General features: G+C 35.5%; 1 protein-coding gene across 3 annotated transcripts in view; it reads right to left on the bottom strand.

Moving 5' to 3' along the window:
- LOC103717736 (sterol 3-beta-glucosyltransferase UGT80A2-like) overlaps window positions 1-19142 on the bottom strand; it is a 34818-nt gene that overhangs the window by 6701 nt on the left and 8975 nt on the right. For 2 of the 3 annotated variants that reach the window (XM_039123548.1, XM_039123549.1), the window contains exons 3-13: window positions 17466-17708; window positions 16185-16296; window positions 15913-16083; window positions 12028-12091; window positions 11743-11800; window positions 9163-9340; window positions 8603-8733; window positions 5836-5938; window positions 5639-5715; window positions 825-872; window positions 575-724 (exon numbers count right to left, since the gene is read on the bottom strand). In XM_039123548.1, coding sequence (XP_038979476.1) covers window positions 575-724; window positions 825-872; window positions 5639-5715; window positions 5836-5938; window positions 8603-8733; window positions 9163-9340; window positions 11743-11800; window positions 12028-12091; window positions 15913-16083; window positions 16185-16296; window positions 17466-17708 — 1335 coding nt within the window. The remainder of the gene's footprint in view (window positions 1-574; window positions 725-824; window positions 873-5638; window positions 5716-5835; window positions 5939-8602; window positions 8734-9162; window positions 9341-11742; window positions 11801-12027; window positions 12092-15912; window positions 16084-16184; window positions 16297-17465; window positions 17709-19142) is intronic. The other variant, XM_039123550.1, reaches the window with a different exon arrangement.

Below are 19142 nucleotides of genomic sequence, written 5' to 3'. Positions count from 1 at the left end.
GAGTAAAAAGAGTTGGGTTTTACAATCTGCAGGTTCAAAAAGTCATTTGCAAGACAAGGAGGGCAAGAAAGATTTTTTACTTTTTTTTTTTGATTTTGTCTTTTTTTCCCTTTTTTTCTTTTTTTGATGGTGAGGTGGAGGCAGGGTATAAAATCAGGCTAGAGATTGCTACAGAAGATCTAACTGAGAAAGGGTTGAGGGGATATGACCCTATATGAGATTCATATAAATTGCTGATAAACAAGAATTATTGGATAGAATTGGTCTAATGGTTACTAGTTAAAACATTAAAACATATTCACATACAAGAATATCAACAGTCATAGAAATTAAGACGATATTTAAGGTATATTATCTGCACCAACAGCATAAGCTATTGCTATCATAATATCATTTTACATTACTAAACATTATGAAGAAGATCAAAATTAAATATCCGAGAACTGTTCAACAACCTAGGAAAAATTACCAGATTGAAAAGGAATAAACCATCTCAAAAGGAAAATGAAAAAAACACACTGCAAGATCCACAACAAAGTAAACTAAAGAGAAATAGGTTGGCATAAATATTTACCTTTGGATCCATCATGAATTTTATTGCATCAACCAACCTTGGCAGGGTAAATTCATCCACAGGAATAGGTGGGGGTCCTAACCCTCTAGCGTGTACACGCTCCCCCCAGAAAAGCTGATCACCAAAGAAAGGTACAATGGTAGTTGGACACTGCACATCATTAAACACCAATATTTGAAGAGTTGTTTATATTCCAAATATATGTTAGTAAAGGGGGACCAAAGAAAAAAAGTAAAAGGAAGTTAGATACCGCAGCCTTTAGCCCAGCAGCTGTTGTTCCAGCACCACCATGATGCACCTGAGTAGAAAAACATGACATAATTATCATCCATGGTTTGACTTTCAGCCAGCAAACAGATATAACAGCAAATTTCAAAAACAAAAGAAAAATAGTTGCACCTATTGCTAATTCATCCACAAATATGTTTAGAAAAACTTATATTGAAAATAATTTATACTTTAGATGTTTGTGGTGCTCACTATATTTCAAAATCTACAGTCCATGCATCGGACTCCAAAATCTTGCATGAACCAGTGACTGACAAAAGAAATACTTAGAACATGACACAATAGCTTGAGCTAAGTTTATTGTACAAAAGAATGATGAAGAATGTTGAATGCTGCATACGCATGTATTCTGAACTCATGCTGGCATATATCAACCACCAGACAGTTTATTTAAGTCATTTTAAGTAACTGAAAACTTCAGATTTGCTCAAGCTGCTTCTGAAGTAGCTTACTCAGGATGTGTCTGTCAATAAAATATAATTCCATCGCTTCTAAAAGCATTTTTTTGTTTGATTTTAAAACATTTTTTCACAAAATCATTCCAGAACCCTGGTGAGTATTTTGTGTTTTCATGCAAGCTTAGAGGATTGAGTAGATAAAATTCTCATTTTTTTTCCTTTTTCCCCCTCAATAAATAGTTATTGGTCCAAACCAGACCACACTTTTCAGCTAAATTTTTGACGTCTTCCAGCATGTTTATGGCGCCGAAGATTTCTTCAGCATTAAAAAGTGCATTGAAATCATTATATTTTAATCCATCAACAATGTTTAAGTCAATTGAGAGCAATTCTCAGTTAGTCAAGTACTATAAGAGTTAAAAAAGGCCCAAGGCTCCTGCCATTGCAGGGTCTAGGGAGGGTCAGAGGTGCACAACCTTACACTCGTGAGCGGAGAGGTTGTTTCCATGTTTCTAACCCATGACCTCCAAGTCATAATGGAGCAACTTTACCATTGCGCCAAGGCATACCATTGGTCAAGTTCTATAAGAGTTAGTATTCAAATACTCTAAGGTACCATACAAAACCAATATGTTACCCAGACCCTTTTATTTAGCTTGAAGTGCTTGAACCTAAACTTAAATAAGGATATTACTAATGACAACTGGACACATATCTATAAGGAACACTTTGATATTGAAAAGATCCAACACTTGTAATGTCACTGTAGTTAAGGAGCAAAAACATTGTTCTGGTATGTGCACGCCAATTAAGTAATGACTCTAGGCCCTTTTCATTTTCGCTTTCTTAAGTGGCATACTGTTCACCTATTAATTTAGTGATTTAAATTGCCTTATCAAATTGGGAAAAGGTGATCCATCTTTCTTTTCCATTTCCTATTCTCTTCAACATCTCTTCATTCTTTCTTTGAGGATCCTACATCCAACCCTTCAAACAAGTTTCTTGTCTAAATTTCAAAAAAAAATATTGAGTACCTATGGATTCTTGAATCCCAATTTACAGAAGAAAAATTAATAAACTGCATGTCTATATCACTGATAGCTAGTATTATTTAGCAAAAGCCTTCTAACATGATATCATGCCCCAAGATGTTCCTCCTCAAATTTATGGACAGACATAAAACAAAAGACATTATAAGTATTTGGAATATCCTCATGAATAACAAAAATCATTTAAAAAAATAAGTAGAAATATACTGATAACAAATTTAACAAGTGTAATACAAGGCAAATATCAGATTACCAAAAAAGTAAACCAATTAAGTTTCTATGAAAGATATTGTAATAACCAGGACCTCACCTAAAAAGGCTAGCTGGAAGGTATTATTTGGGTTCCTTGGCCTTGTATAAGTACCCGAGATCTTCCCAGTACATAACCAATGTGGGACTAAACACAAGCCTGCACGAATCCTCATATACTCTCCCTTTTGTTTAAGCTCCGGCGTTCTCGCCAGGCTAAGAATTTAAATCCATTCAAATCTAATCATAAGCACCACGATCAGCCCTGGTCAGCCCCAATAAGCCTGTGCTACAATGTCTCCTAATCCACATAGGCCATGGACCGGGTCCACTTCGATACCATTTGTAACAATCAAAGACCTCACCCAAAAAAGCTAGCCGGAAGATATTATTTGGGTTTCTTGACCTTATATAACTACACAAGATCTGCCAAGTGCATAGCAGATGTAGGACTAATCACAAGCCCTCACAAATCCTCATACATATTAATCACACTATATTTTTAAGATAAAGGATATTAGAAAATAATAGGATTTGTGTGAAAGGTAACTCTTAGAAGCAAGGACTGTGTAGCTCGGCAATGAAACGTGCTCCTGCTCTCACATCCATTCTTGCTTCCAGCCACACCAAACAATGAGTATGGAATGTAGCATTACTTTCTGGGATCTTGTCACCACTCTTACTTTCTAAGGGCCACCCATCCAGGCTTTATCCTTAGACAAAATGTTTATCAAATACACAGGTTTCTATAGATTTGGAAAGAGAAATCCAGAGGTTGATTTGGTAGGTGGTCAGGCCTCTGAACTGGTTTTGCTCAAAATAATTAGCGTAACTATGAGGAAGTTAAAAAGAAGCTGGGGACTTGCATTCCAATTAGAACTTACTTGCACTAGGGGCTGCCCTTGATAGCGTCTAGGATGTGCATTTATGTCTCCATTGTTTACAGACAAGCTAGAGTATTAGCAAGTCATAATTTTAAAGCAAAGAGGAATGAGTGGTCAAACCAAAACAGAGCATAAGAAATTTTTATTGGATATATAATGTGCACACCCACGTAGACACATATGTATACATAAGCGCATAAATATGTATGTTTCCATATATCAGATGCAAATTGATGCATCTGTTTTGTAAACATTGTATATTGCTAATAAGCCTAGAGTACTAGTGAGCCATGAATTTAAACAAAAGAGGAATGAATGGTCAAACAAAAAACAGAGCACAAGCAAGCACATGTGCATACAGATATATGTACAAGTACGCATATAGCTATATAGTACTTATCCGTCATATGTTTATATCAGGTAGAGCTAAAATATGGCACAAAATAAGGAGTTTGCACACAACCAATTTCAAAGATGGGGTTCCAAAATGATTAAACCAAAACAGAGCCATGAATTTAAACTAAAAGAGGAGCGAATGGTCAAACCAAAACAGAGCATAAGCAAGGACATGTTGCATCATATGTGTACATCTGGCAGAGCTAAAATATGGCACAAAATAAGTTGTTTGTGCACAACCAATTTCAGTGATGGGTTCCAAAATGGTTAAACTACCGGAAATCATCTGTAAAAAGCCAGGAGTCATGGAGACCCCTTGCCTATTCATCAAACCATCCCAAAATTAACTCGCTGAATTGTGTCATTGAAACTTTCAATTGGGACACCTTGAGACATGGCTAAGAGGCATCCAAACATGTATCATCTTCTGTATATGCTTATACAAGTACATGTACAGAATGAAGTGAGAGAAGGGAGAGAAGTGAGAGAGGATTCAACTCTTGAGGGGGCCAAATTACATATTGAAAACACTAAATTTTATTTGATAATAATTTTAGTTGTTTGATTAACTGGTTAATAAGACATCAACACATGTTAAAAAAATGTGTTTACTGAACATGTGTTCGACATTCTTCCATACATTCTTATTCATCTATACACAAAGTAAATCAAAGTATGAGAATTTTACTGTAATGTACAAGAAAAAAAGGAATAACAAGAAACATGCTTATAATTTAAAACAGTTAATAAAAAACTAGGATTTTAGTACAAACTTTTTCAAAATTTATGCAATTGAAATAGTTCAGAAAAAAAATGCATATGATGTATAAGAAAACCACAAAAACACTTCTTGAGTTCACAAAGCAAATAAATCTGTAAAATGATAATCATAATCATCCTGCGATGCCATGAGAAAGGATTGAGACTTGATCCATTGAGAACCGCAGTCCAACAAAGAGGTTCGAAGGAAGAAAATCCATCTAGGATATAAAATCTAGGCAGAAGAGAGAAAGGAGGGGTGGGACCATCAAACAAAGAGGTGACCAGGTGGACTAGGGTGCCTAGAGAAGGATGGACCAGGCAGTAGAGATTGTAAAACCATCAACTGATTAAGAGATTTTGAGCTGTTATGAAATGTTAAACGCAAGGCATGACAAAATTCTGCTAAGATTGGATACTACAACGTGCCATAAGCTACATAGTATATTAGTAATTTATGGAAACCAGATGACCCATCTAAAATTATTGAACTAGACAGTCCAAAAATAAGTGACTAATAAATTTTGCAGCTAAGACCCTGCAGCACTAAAGCTTTGCTTCCCAACCATGAGCAGTTCATGTGCAGGGGAGCCAGAAGATCCCAAGAATACTAGGTAGCATGGGGTCATTCAAATTTCTTTTTCCTTTTTTGTTCATATGGATTTACATATAGAAATGTATGTATATGCACGTCAAACCATTACATAAAAGAAAACCCCAAGAAACCATTTTTTTTTAGGTGATTATGAGGAGATGGTGCTGTTTTCAAGAATTAGAAGGTATTCACTGTACACTATAGTACTATAGTCATTTGTACTTTCACAACAATGATGAAAGTCAAAGGAGAAAGGAGATTGGGCCAGTGATGTTGATAGCATCAAGATGTTGGGAGATAAAGATCACAAGGCCAAATGCAAAGATGAGAACAACTTCACAGAACAGTCTTCTTAGTAAAACGAGATGAAGAGTTCTGAATATAGATGAATTGCTAGTTATTGAAATCTTTTTAATATATCAAAAGAAGGGATGCATAAGCCTTACCACTGCCTTACACTGCAAGAACAGCCAGTCATGGGGAACATTATCCAGTAAATAAACAAATTCCTTAGGTTCTGCCCCTGGAAATACACATTGTTTGTCACAAAGATTTGACAAGCGGTTAAACATTTTACACAACAGAGCATGTGCATAAGACACTGTCAAATAATGTGGTCACAAAACAGGAACCAGACACTTACAATTCCCAAGGCCACCCCACCCCTTGTTAATGATACCTCTCTGTCCGGTGATCTCCAGTGCCTCCACAATAGTCTTGGTCATTTTTTCTGGTTCTTGGACAGGCTATGATATGCCCAGGAAAGTTAAAAGCAGCAAATCAATCAGCGTAAAGTGCAAAGTATCGTACAAGTGATAAGTATATTAGACAATTTAAAAGAAACAAAAAACATTTACCTACCAAGGTATTTTAGTATGCAAATTGCAGTAGCAATATAACACATCAATACCTGTCAGAACCTTTTTTCTCCATTATATCATTTTAGCATAACTAATTGCATGGTAGATCTATAGATTACTCGTTCTGAACCTAAGGTTGCAAAAAATAGTGCTTCATTTTTTATTTTTTTTAATTTCCTTCTCAAAACAAAAAAAAGATGAAGTTTTTTTTGTAAGTGAAAAAGATGTAGTTCATCCAAGAATAAAATATTCAAATTCATAATTTTCTGAATACTTGTACTCATCACATAGATGAAAGGCATAATTTTTGAGACATTCAAACAAGGTTCGCCATCTCGGTACTAGATCCCGTACCAATGCCATTCAACTATATTAATGTCACGCCCCCTCCTACGCGGGGCACTGGGTGCTTAACGTGCCCTACACAGGTGGGGGCATGACATTTGGTATTAGAGCTGAGGACGGCTCTTATCCGATGGTGGGAAGGGTGTGAGGCCCAATAGTCCCACATCAGAAAGACTCGTTCCAGAACCTGGGCATATGAGGCATGTGTCTCCAAATCCTATAGACGCATTTTGGGAGGAAAACAAAACCGGAGAGGGGTGAAGGACGCTTGCGTGAAGCCTCAGAACCGGACAATATATGGCAGGAGAGCCCCGTGTTTTCCTCTTCATGTGGCCCCCATGTGGGCACTGGGTGCCTCATGTGCCCCGCGAAGGCGGGGGCGTGACAATTTTTGGTATGCAGTACGGTACGAGACGAGACGGCAAGGCGTACCGAATGTCAGTATGGTGCGGATTGCATATCAGTTCGGACCAGTACGGTATAGTATGCCCGGTACAGTATCGTACCAGCCGGTACGTCAAGCCTTGCATTCAAATTCTTTTCTAAACCACCTGGAAAGTCAATATGCAGCAATCCTGCCATGATTACCATGCTTAAATATGCATGCATTGGAAGAGTTCATACATCATCAATTAAACCCTGAAAATAACTATGCATAGGCTCTGAGTCATTCCAATATCAGTGATAGTTAAAAACTATTTAAGATATTTTTATCATATATAATTAAATAGAGAACACGACCACAAGGCAGTGGAGAATGGCTCAGATGGATCCTGTAAGTGCCCCATCGCTGATACTTAAAACCTTCAATGGTTTAAAATTACCCACTCTTGCCCTCAGTTCTATGCTCAACTTTGCATCAATAAGCTAAAATAGAGTAAATTATGTATGCTGTCAGTGCCCTCCACAGCAAAGATGATTTGTTAATATGTCACTTGAATACCAACTTCAGCAATTAAGACTTGCCTGGACTAATGGCTAGCCCTCATCAGCACATTTTAGTTCTATTAAATGAACAAACGAGTAGTCATGATAGATTTATCTGGTTTAGGTCAAATTGAGCTATTTTGGAATACAATTAACTTTTGAAGTTCTAGCTTTACAAATTCATAAGTCAGGACCCTTCTGTGGAGTTCCTAATCATCTAAGGCAGTACGTTACTTAAGTCAGCAATCTGCTTTACAAAAATCTGTACACTATGTAACCATCATCTGAACAGAGAAGTGTTCTAAAGTCTAAACAAAGGGGCCCAGAAAAGGCAAAGAAACGACCGCAGAATCACAAGATACAGACAACAAAGTGCAAACAAATATGACATTTTCTTAATTACAGCAATTAATGTTCAGACTTTTCAAGAAGGAGCTTGTGGAGACTGAAGATTGCAAGAAGCACAAAAGCTTAAGACTGTAAATTTAATACGCAGATCTAAGAAATAAACATACAATAATGATGGCATACCCTAAAAACTGCTCTTAGTGATCAAGTAGATTTCAACACAGCCTTGGAACATGCTGATAACCCTCCAGAAAAAAAAGATTTTCAACAATTACCCATCAATAACATAATATGTCCTGAATTTCTTGAACAAGTTGGCATTGGACTGTTGACATTAAGCATTGAAACAGATCTGGATATCCAAATGGATAGAGCTAATTTTTTATAGACATTCAAATGGCAGCATGGTTTATGTTAGCTAATAGCATGCTTCAAAACTGAATGAAGTGTTATATTAGTATAGAGTAACCAGTCAAGTATGATAGAAATAGTAACTGCATGAATTAGGCAGCAAAGAAATAAAAGAAGTTGCATTGGACCCTTGAACATTTAAAATTGTTGTGCATTCTTTTTACACAATAAAAAGAGCGGGCCAACGCACAAGGCTCCAGCCACTACAGGGTCTGATGAGAGTATATGTACGCAGTCTTATCCCAGCATGTGGAGAGACTGTTTTCGTGTTTTGAACTAATGGAGCAACCCTACCATGGTGCCAAGGCTCACCCTCTATTCTTTTTAGACAATGAAGACAAATAACCATTTTGGGTAGTGACATGATTTAGAAGGAAATTAGCATCAAATTCTATATTGATTAATATTAGATAAAACAAGTGACTACTTTGATACAAATATTCCATATAATTTGTAACTTTTACACAGATATTTTCTACAAAGCCCATAAAACTTGTGCTAGCAGGAAATTGAACTCACAAGGCTGCCAAATCCAATATAAATAGGCTTTTCACCACTTCCAAGCCATTTCATAAGTGAGTCTGGAGGTTCATAGTTTGATGCAAGGTCAAGAAAGCCAAATCCAACTACATCAATTTTAGGTCCCCAGTCTGCCATCAAAAATGGATTGTCAGATTGTCGCAAACAAAGGGATGATCCACTGGTGCAGAACATACTCGCTTTACCAAAATTACAGAGGTATCAAAGCCTTAAGTCACATGAGAAACAACTGTACAATAAGTACATGATAGAATTTTAGCATTTACGCTTTATTAAAACTGAAATTATGAACCGCAGACTTGATTAATCCATTATCTGAGTCACATCTATTCAAATAAAGGAGAGATCAGCAAGAACGAAACATCTTATCCATAAAGACCTACTTTGAAAATTAGTCCTATTGTAATTTTATGCTGAAACTTTTACTGCCCATGTATTTATACTTTCCTAATGGATCCATTTAACTATTTATATTATCTGGTGAATTTCAACTTCTAATGATAGTCTCTATCAGTCAAAGCATGTACTTGAAGCCAGACCTTTCGGTTTGGGGACAAGATGAGGACTCCAGATATAACCATGAGGGATGTCTGAGGCAGAACCCTGGGCACCACTAAGATATGTAACAGGTCGCAGCTTCAACTTTATTTTTCTAAAATCATTTATCATGTCCCGTATTCCAAGCCAGATCATAAAATCAACGATTTGGTATGAAAGCTGCAAAAGGAACAGAAATTATAATTAGGTAATTTATCAGAACCATACAGAACAATGAGCTGACATAAATATCACAATAGAGGAATATATAAGATTATTGTTATTGAAATACAAGCTCAGATGAAAAGACCCAGAATTCTGATATATAGCAAAAATGTTAAGTTCTAAAAGCTATGTTCTTAACTAGTATAAAATTTTTAAAAAGGAAAAAAATGAAATTATAAAGAAGAGAGAAAGAGGAAGATCAAATGCATCCTTCCAAGTGAATTTAGTGTATCACTTGTCCAATCCAGTTGTGGTAAGTTTCAGGCAAAGATAGGTATGAATTACACTTGACTGTTAACAGTTTTAGGCAATTGTACCCTCAGAAGGCTCCAGAATGAGTGCTTGAAGCAGATCTTTAAAAGGAAAACTGTCCTGTCATCATTACTGGTGTTGCAACAACAAAGAACAAGATAGGAAACGACAACAGCTTAAAGGGGTATGTCTTATTCACAATATAATAGATGTAATGAGTAACTTATCAAGGTAAAGGACATTACCAAGGTAAAGTGCAGCAACTAGCACTAGCAAAAAGGACTGCACAGGTAAAGTGCAGTAACTAGCACCGGCAAAAAGGACTGCACAATGAATGAAGTGGTAAGTTCTGCGATCAAAGATTAAGTCGCCTCATAGAATATAGGGAGAGACAAGTATGCCAGCTGGAATTACAGGTCACCCTCATGGGACATGGATGGGTTTGAAGCTTCATATAAATATCATCCATTTGCATATCACCCAACAAGGTGGAGCTGACCGATTAAGAACATAGCAACTTTAAGGAGAAAGGAAGACAACCAATCGAAACTCAGGCTCATTAAAGGGAGAGGGCCAAAGATCCCTTATCTCAAATTGACTATCATGATAATGCTTTAGATGGTCAAGAGTGGAAGCAATATAACCAGCAAACATCATTTCATTGGTTTTAAAAAAAGAATAAAAAGCATCGTGACTTTTCCAAAAGAATGTTAGGAGAAATTAATGTTAGGTATATCAAAAGGAAAGCATCAAGGATGACCAAAGTGATCCTCTCAAAACAACCAAAAGGAGCATTTTTCATCCTACATATGGCATAGGTAGCATGAAATGGAGGAGAAAATTGGTCATGCAAACATCACACATAAATCTCACTGCATACTTATGGAATTTCTAAGCTGCACAAACCCAAAAATTACTCCACATACCTAGAACCCGTTAAAAACAAACAGAAACTATAATCTTCACGCTTAGAATCTTGCTAGCTGAAATGTCAGTCTGCAGGTTATGCAAATAACTGCATTGAAGATGAATTACTTGACGAGGAAAGCCCTCTATAGACCTATAACATACCAAGGCCACTCATGTTGTATAGTTCTCGACATATTTGAAAGCACTAAGGATAAATGCGCAACATTATTTATTCCACCAATAAAAGATTGCTCCTAGTAACATTTGTAAGGAAAATATCTGTATGATAACATAAAAATGGGAGCTTTGAATGATGCAATATTTCCCTAGCATTCAGTCTGTCAATATTTTTATCAAAATGTCCACTTATTTCTAACTATGTATGACTCCCCAATGTGGATAAAATAAGGAAAATTTCTTGCTTAATTCCCTCTTTCCCCTGTTAATTTATTTCTTCCTCTATCCCACCAAATTCGACCATAATTCAGTTACAATCTCTTCCAGAGAGGAGAGAGGGCCTCTCTTTCCAATCTACACATTCAAGAAGATCTTTTGATATCATTTCAAAATCCTGTCATGTTTAGCCTTCAATGTCATTTTCCTTTAATGCCTCATTGGATTTTAGATAAAAATTAAGAAAACTATCATATAAGAATTAAACATGAACACTTGTTATTTTGTTTATATTTCATTGTTGATTTCCTATTTATATTCTTTTTGTTATAATCAATTTTCTACACTCAACTTTATCTTTTACTTTTATTTTTATGATGTAATGTTTTAATTTATTTTTTTTATTTTCCTTTTTTTCTCTCTAGCATGCACTGCACATGCTGGTTGCGGGTAGGGGAAAAAATACATAGGTTCAGGTCACCATAACATGCCTTCAGAATATGGGCCCCAAAATAGTTTATCTAGCCCTTGGACTATCCTGTTTTAAACTAAGCATATCTTAGGGGCAAAATCTTGCAAATACATAACTTGGCCATGCATTAGGATGTGATGCAAAGATAAGATGAATAATATCAAGATAAAATTCAACTGTCCATTAAAATACAAATATCACAACAGAAAACGAAGAACCAAAGCTCAGACAGTTTAGGGCACTCATTTGATCTGACTGAGAAATAGTAAATTAAAAAAATTATCTAATAAAATAAATTAAGTCCCAGCTGAGGGTCTAGAACTCCCTTAACTCTATATCCAGCTGGTTGCTTGACACGAGAAAGAGGATGAGGAAATTCATTAGTTGGCCTGACCAAGAAGAAAAAAGCATATTAGACTAATTCAATAGCAGATTTGTCATAGATATGTATGGTCAGCATGACCAAGGCAGAAAAGGCACATATCAGACTAATTTAATAGCAGATTTATCATGGATTTGTTATGAGTTTATTTTAAAGGAGATGCCTATTGTCTCCTAAAATCTATCTCATTCTACAAAAGAATGAATCCATAAAGAACAGGGGGAAAGAACTCACGTCCAAGGCATTGTGAAAAATATGTGAATTGGAACCTTTAGCGCCTCTGCCACATGTGTATGCCCTGAACAAGCATTAGTCCATGTCAACAGTTGGTCTCAAACTTCCAATTGTGCATAGAACAATAATACTACTAATTCCCTGGATAAGAAAAAACAAGAAATATCAAAACCAACACAAGTTCCCCGAATGGATCAAGAACAGAAAGGCAAACCAGATGAGGAGTGTTGGAACCAGTTATAAGATTGAAAACTCAATAACTACAGTGAGCAAATTAGTGGTCCAGAAAATGATCCCCCATTCACCGTATCAATGTTCAAGAGTAATAAACCATTACATGGAATATAGATGATGGAACCATGGATTGAAGTGCCAGCAATGCTGGTCAGCACAAACCAGAAGGGGGCACAGCTAAGTGCCAGAGAACGCCAAGCACTGGCTTTGCACTATCACATAGCACTTAAAATCTTGAATCAAATAAACTAGGAAAATTCAGATAAAATAAGTCCATATAAATGCAGCTAATGAATCACAAAGGTGAATTTATATATTAACTTAAGTTATGCACAAAAATTAGTCAGAATACATTCACTTGGCAAAAACACTCTCAATGCTTCAGATACTAATCTGGACCAAACATAACTGCCAAATCAATAAGAAATAGCTGGAAAAAAAGAAGAAAAAAATAGATACTTTACATTAGCTAATAAAACGCACAATTAGGGTCTCAGCTTATATAGTGCAAAATATGAATTACACAAATCTATACAGACTAGCATTAACAATAAAAGTTACATTTCATGGTAATTAAGTTTTGCAGGCACATCCAAGAAAAGTGACAAAATGATGAGATCACTGGAACTAGTGATAAGATGCAAGACCGATATAGCGAGTAATATGTAAACTGTCAAAGAGTTAATGGTCAGTACCAACAAGAAACCACTAAAAATGGAAGCTTCAACCACTTTTACAAGAATTCAGTTCCAAAAAAGAGAGAGCACAATATTTAATGATGAATAATTAGCATATATCCAACAAAAATTTCCAACAATTGATATAGATTTTGGTCAGGGTAGCTAGCAGAAATAAATCAAATTATACATAACAAAAAATATAGCTGGATACATTGTATGGAATGTAAAATATGTTGACCCCCCACCGAGAAAAGAGTCATAAGATTAAGAATGTTTTCATAAATGTGCTGTAAATAGGAAAAGGTTAATAATGAGTACAATCAAGCAAGCATAGGATGTAAGTAGAAAAGAGAAAAAAGTTCTAAAGAGACATTTGAATTACCATCTTCATGTACAACAAAGACTGTTCGAAGCCCCCACCCATGTAAGGTACACAAAAAGAAGTCCAGGAGACCAAACAACACTGATGCAAGCGTAGGTCAATAATAAAAGGTAATACACTCTGAAAAGGCTTAAAAAAATTAAGAGAAAAATTCACTAAGATCTGGGTAGACAAATGAGCTTGACTAGTAACAAATGGCTATAAAGGACACATCCTGTCAGCCTAAAAGAGGGACCTGGGCTTGTCCCTTCAATTATTATGCAGTTACAATTTTTACGCTAAATTATCATGCTACAAATATCACTGTCCATGAGGCGCTATCATGAGACATCAAAATAAAAAGCTATAAAGACATCAAAGATGCATAAAAAACCTATACATTCAGATCTGATCTATTTCACAGGGAAAATGTTGAAATAGATCTAGATGACACAGGGTACTTAGGGCTCAAAATGAAGAAGAATAAAGAGATTTGAGAAGATAGAGAGAAAGAAAAGCACAGCACGCATAGATTTATGTGGCTCGAACATAGGCCTATCCACAAGCGAGGATGGGGTATAGATTCCACTATAATCAAAAAAATGATGGAGTACAAGAACAGAGCTGCCTCTCAACAAACCCTAACCCCCAATACACCCTATCTCATAGACCTCCCTAAAACGAGGCAAAAGAAGATGCATATCAAAATCTGGCCGAGTTCTTAGTCAAGTCCTCCGCTACCACTACAGACCTCAGAAATAACTGCCAATTGGGTTTTTTCTCCAAATTTGTCGAACTAAATCATGATGCATGGCAGATTAAGGAATTTAATGCACATTTAACAGAATATTCAGGAGATCAGTAGAGATAGTAAATTTAAAGAACAAGAAGAATATAAAGGAAAAAATATTGGAAGAAATATCAAAGAAAGAAGATAAAAGAAACCAAGGTATGGATAGAATTAGAAGCCTATTTCTTCTATTTGTTTTATCTAATAGCATCCATCTATGCTTGCCTGAAATATCAAAATGATCATAGGAGGCGGCCATTAATCAATTTATATAAGCTAGGAATAGAGTCAATTACAATGAAAGAGTTACACATAAGCCAAATAACATCATTTAGATTATCAAGTGACAATTTAACTCACGGTCTCCCTGTAAGATGGAGCATAGATTTGAAGTTTCCATTACAGCATGGCATTCCAACAATTTCCTTCTGGCTGGATTTTCTTAAAACATATCATCCACTTAATTTTGAGATCTGACTTATAATGTGATTACCATTTTCCCTCAAATTTCTCGAGGATGAAATGGCAATAATTAGATGTGCTTTGTTTCACAGAAGATGGAATTTCATCCAACATAACAATGTAAATATTGTGTGATTATCAATAAAGATTTGATAGTTCAATGGCTCCTTTACTGGAAACTTCATCTCTGATAAAATAGACTTCAGTTATTACAGTTCACAGAGTATAGAAGCATTAGCTTGATAATACACTCAAAACTAAAACTTAGCTGCCAAATTTTGTCTTTGTTCTTCAACAGCACCATAGCCTATCGATTGCGCTACTCATGCCAGCTCATGTTGCCGTGTGATAGCCTATATTGGTGAGTGTGTATATAAACCATCCATAACACACAAAGTAGGGTTGGCACCTTGAGGTGTTGCATGTTCATATGTATGTGTATTATTGTTCATTATTGTAGCATTTACACATTGTTAAGCTTGCCATCTTTTTCCTTGGTTATGTCTAGCTATAGTTTTTACTATGAGTTTTGAGCATTTTTGCATTACTAATGCCTATTAATTGTCATAATGGTATTTGTATGATAAATGACTCCAAATTCTGCACTGAACAGCATAACACAATATATTGTTGCTAATTAGGTGATTTCTACAAATATATTAAAAACTGTACTTCATCGTTCGAAAATGTCCATCTGCCAGAAGAAAGCTGTTAAATTAGTTCAAGAAGAGAATTTGAATAAAGTAGAGCATGCTGGTGCAGTTGCAAATCTTTTGACATATTAGTATCTTTCTATGTGGGTGCACACCAAGTGTCAACAAGGTATGGCATTTAAACTTAACTACTCAGTCATCCATATATAGTTATTTTCCTGATAATTTAAAAAACTTTTGCAATATTCTTCCACTAATGTTGATTGTGGAAGTGCTCAGTCCTGTTTGGGCAACTCTAATGACAAGATAAAGTATTGGTTCTAAGTAGCCATCACCATTGACTTGACGGTAGAGTCCATGGTGTCAGGAGGGAGATGCTTTTCTTAGTTGTTTCCAGGACCTAATTCTGGTAATCCTATTAGAATGGATGGAAAGAGCTTTCTGGCAGCAGCCAGCAATACATATTTAAACTTTAGATTGAGGTCAAACATGTAAGAGATCATTGTGTATTGACTTATGTGTGTTACAATTGTACAATGAAGAAAGGACATCACCTGATCAGTTATGACAATTTTGTTGGTAAATAAATGGTTAATTTTAGAATGGATATTCATGTGACATTTCTGGATTGTTAAAACTACAAAAGAGAATAAAGAGGGTGTACATATTGTGTATAATATTATAAAAAATCAGATAAAATCTCACCATATGCTGGTGGATTTGCAATTATTGCATCTGCTTTGAAACAAACGCCTGTATCAACATCTGGGTCCTTGCAGGCTTGGAGCAATGAAAATATAATTTCCTTGATCTCTTTTCGTTGAACAGGTATCTCTGAAGGTGCTGAAGGCAAGAACCCTTTATTCTTGACCATGTCTGTTCGAGTTATCAACCCAGTACTATCAAGTTCCACCAATTTTTAACCTACCATGTCTTCTTAACAAGTAATAAACAACAGGTGCATGAAATTCACATACATTCAGCAAGAATTTTGGGATCTCCACCTAAAGGGTAAAACTCCAGTCCAGCAGTCAATACAAACTCCTTGAAGTTCGCATGAGTTGCTAGTCTAACACGATGTCCATAGTCCTGCAAGAAATCATCTCAGGTTATGTCACCAATCCTTTCTATTTAATTAGTGTGTCAAGAACATAAGAAGATATTAGGACAGTAATAGGGGAAAATATTGCATCCACTGTTAACAAATGCTTCAATAAAGACCAGACTAACCATACATAATACTTAATATCACGAGAAGGAATGTAAGAAATGGCATTTAGTAGTTGCATCGATAAATTCCAAATTCACATCCTAATTACTGTACATAAAGTAAAATTATATTATAAAAAAGTAATGGTACTTCAACAAACAAAGGACTGCAAATCATTATAAATTAACGAATCAATGGACAAGAAAAAAATTGTATTAGTTGGTCAACATATTGTTGAATGGTTGACACATTCTAAGGTAATGCTCATAATACAAATAATAATACTAATGATAGCAGTAATAATAATTAACTAACAATAAGCAACAATGTTTCTTGTCTCTGTAGAGTGAGCATTCATCTGAAACAATGCTTATATTTTAGAAAAGATATTCAACCTCATATTCCATCTAGCAGAGGCGTCCATATACAGAACAAATAACATTATATTCCAGATTGTCGTATATGAAAAATCCTATTGCTTTTTTTGATGATTTTCTTCCAATTCGCACAATTCTTAAGTTGTTTATCCTCCTTAGATCAATTCAAACAAATCGCCAATTGTGCACTTGCATTGTCTGTTAACCAAAATACAAAGAGCATGGTGCATCATCTAGGCAATCAAATGGATGGTAGATCTCTCCACATGATCTAATAAGTAACCCAATCCAACTTCTCCAAAGCACAAAATTCTAAATTATATATTTCTTTGTGCTTCTTGTTTCTATTCAAATAAGCAAAATTTTTGTGTAAAGATATTTAGGTTTGTCAATAATAAAATGGTGGCTTCAGTATATTTAACTCACACCAGTCAGATGCTCTGTTCACATTGGCAATGATAAAAACAGGTTAAGTATTTTTCAAATTTGAAAAGCTAAAATGTCCACCATGTATAGATCAATGAATCACATTAGTACATTTTTAGTAAGTGCTTCCATAAGTTAAATTTAGGAAAAAGGGTTTAAATATGATGTAAGGCATCCATGCATTCCAGGTGGAGAGATCGCTAACGACGAGTTTAGACACTATTTATGCTAAAAATAAAGCTAACCTGTAGATGTTTACCAATAGCAACAAAAGGCTGCACATCTCCTCGCGTACCAACAATAAGAATAACTATTTGCATGGGTGGTCTATACTGGAAGTCCATTGAGTCTAGTAATTCTTCATCAACTGGTTCAGCAGCAACATCCTCAGACCCAATATCAACTGGCATAGGTTCAAGACTGCTCGGAACATCAACTTCTACAGTTCCATCATCTTTCAGTGAAGCTATTCGATTTAACATTTTCAGCTGCAGCATTTATAAAATAAAAATCCAAGAAAAGAAGAAAAGAAAGCTTTCAATTTATATCACAAATTGCATAGGTGCTGAAAATTTAGTGTATACAGGCAAAGAATGATGCAAGTTTTTTTAATAGAAAACAATGCATGGTTTGCAAGGAAGTGTGTGGGTGTATGCACAATTACACAATATGATGGTCAATAATAAGAGAATCAGCTTTGTAACATCCCCAAATGAGAGGTTCCTTAAAGACCATCACAGGACTGAGTGAGAGATGAAAGTGGCAGAAACCCAGAATCATTTTTCCTTTTTTTTTTTTGATGAAGGCAGAAACCCAGAATCAAAAGTTCTAAATTTTTAAAGAAGGCACAAGCTTGACTCCAAAATTAACCATGAGCAATGAGTAGTCTGTGAAGCATCTTAAAAGGTACCCGTTTCATGAACATGCAGTACGAAAGATGTTTCTTTAACTATGTAAAACTTTGCAAATCAATCTCATACGAATTTGAAAGCTTAGTTACTTCAAGAATACATAAGTAGAAAAATGAATGATGGGTGTGAAAATGGCGAAATCAAAAGGCTGGCATGTTAAGACTGCTCTCAAAAGGTGTTGGGTTACTCACTTCAGCCGTTAGAGTGACTAAGCATTCTATAAATGCATAGATGATAAAGTGGACATCAACAGTTGGCACATAAATACTAAAAAATGTGGTAATGCATTTTTGCACCAATCAAGTTAAATTTACTTCCTAGGACTTGAAGTTGCAAGAGCAGAACAGAAACTGAGATGCTTCGATTCAAATGTTGGACATCTTCTGGGCCTTTGGAAAAAATTATAATTGATCAAGCAGAACCCATTGATGAGCTTAACATAGTGCATTAGAGATATAAAAACGCTTATGTCCCTAACAATTACAATCCACTAACACCTCATCTATTGTAAGTCATGTTAGGCAGTTCATGAATTTTCATGAAATTTGGGAAAAAAAAAATTTCATATGTTAGAAGTTGCATTAGATTGAGATATTTTTTTACAAGAAAATGGCCAGCCTCAAAAGGTATCGAGTTAATCAATCAGTAAATATAGTGGTACAAGAACTAAATATATACATATATAACAAAAATCGAGAGTTGGCATTAAAATATTAAAAAAATGTGGTATATCACTGTTTCACCAAAATCAAACTAATAGTGCTTCTGTGGTCATGAAATTGAAAGATGAGAACATATAGTGAGATACTTGGATTCAAAAGTTGGAGCATCTTTTGGGCCCTCTAAACAAAGCTCATAATTGATCAAGCAGAACCTCTTCATGGTCTTGATCAGGGTATGCCGTACCGGCCGGTACGGGCCTGTACGAGTCGATCCGAGCAGGGATTGGTATCGGATCAGCGTGAGATCCAGTACCGGAAGCTTTTGATTAAAAAATCGGCCGGTACGACT

The sequence above is a fragment of the Phoenix dactylifera genome, chromosome 2 (genome assembly GCF_009389715.1).
Source record: "Phoenix dactylifera cultivar Barhee BC4 chromosome 2, palm_55x_up_171113_PBpolish2nd_filt_p, whole genome shotgun sequence".
Classification (NCBI taxonomy): Eukaryota; Viridiplantae; Streptophyta; class Magnoliopsida; order Arecales; family Arecaceae; genus Phoenix; species Phoenix dactylifera.
This window is presented reverse-complemented; position numbering and strand designations above follow the sequence as displayed.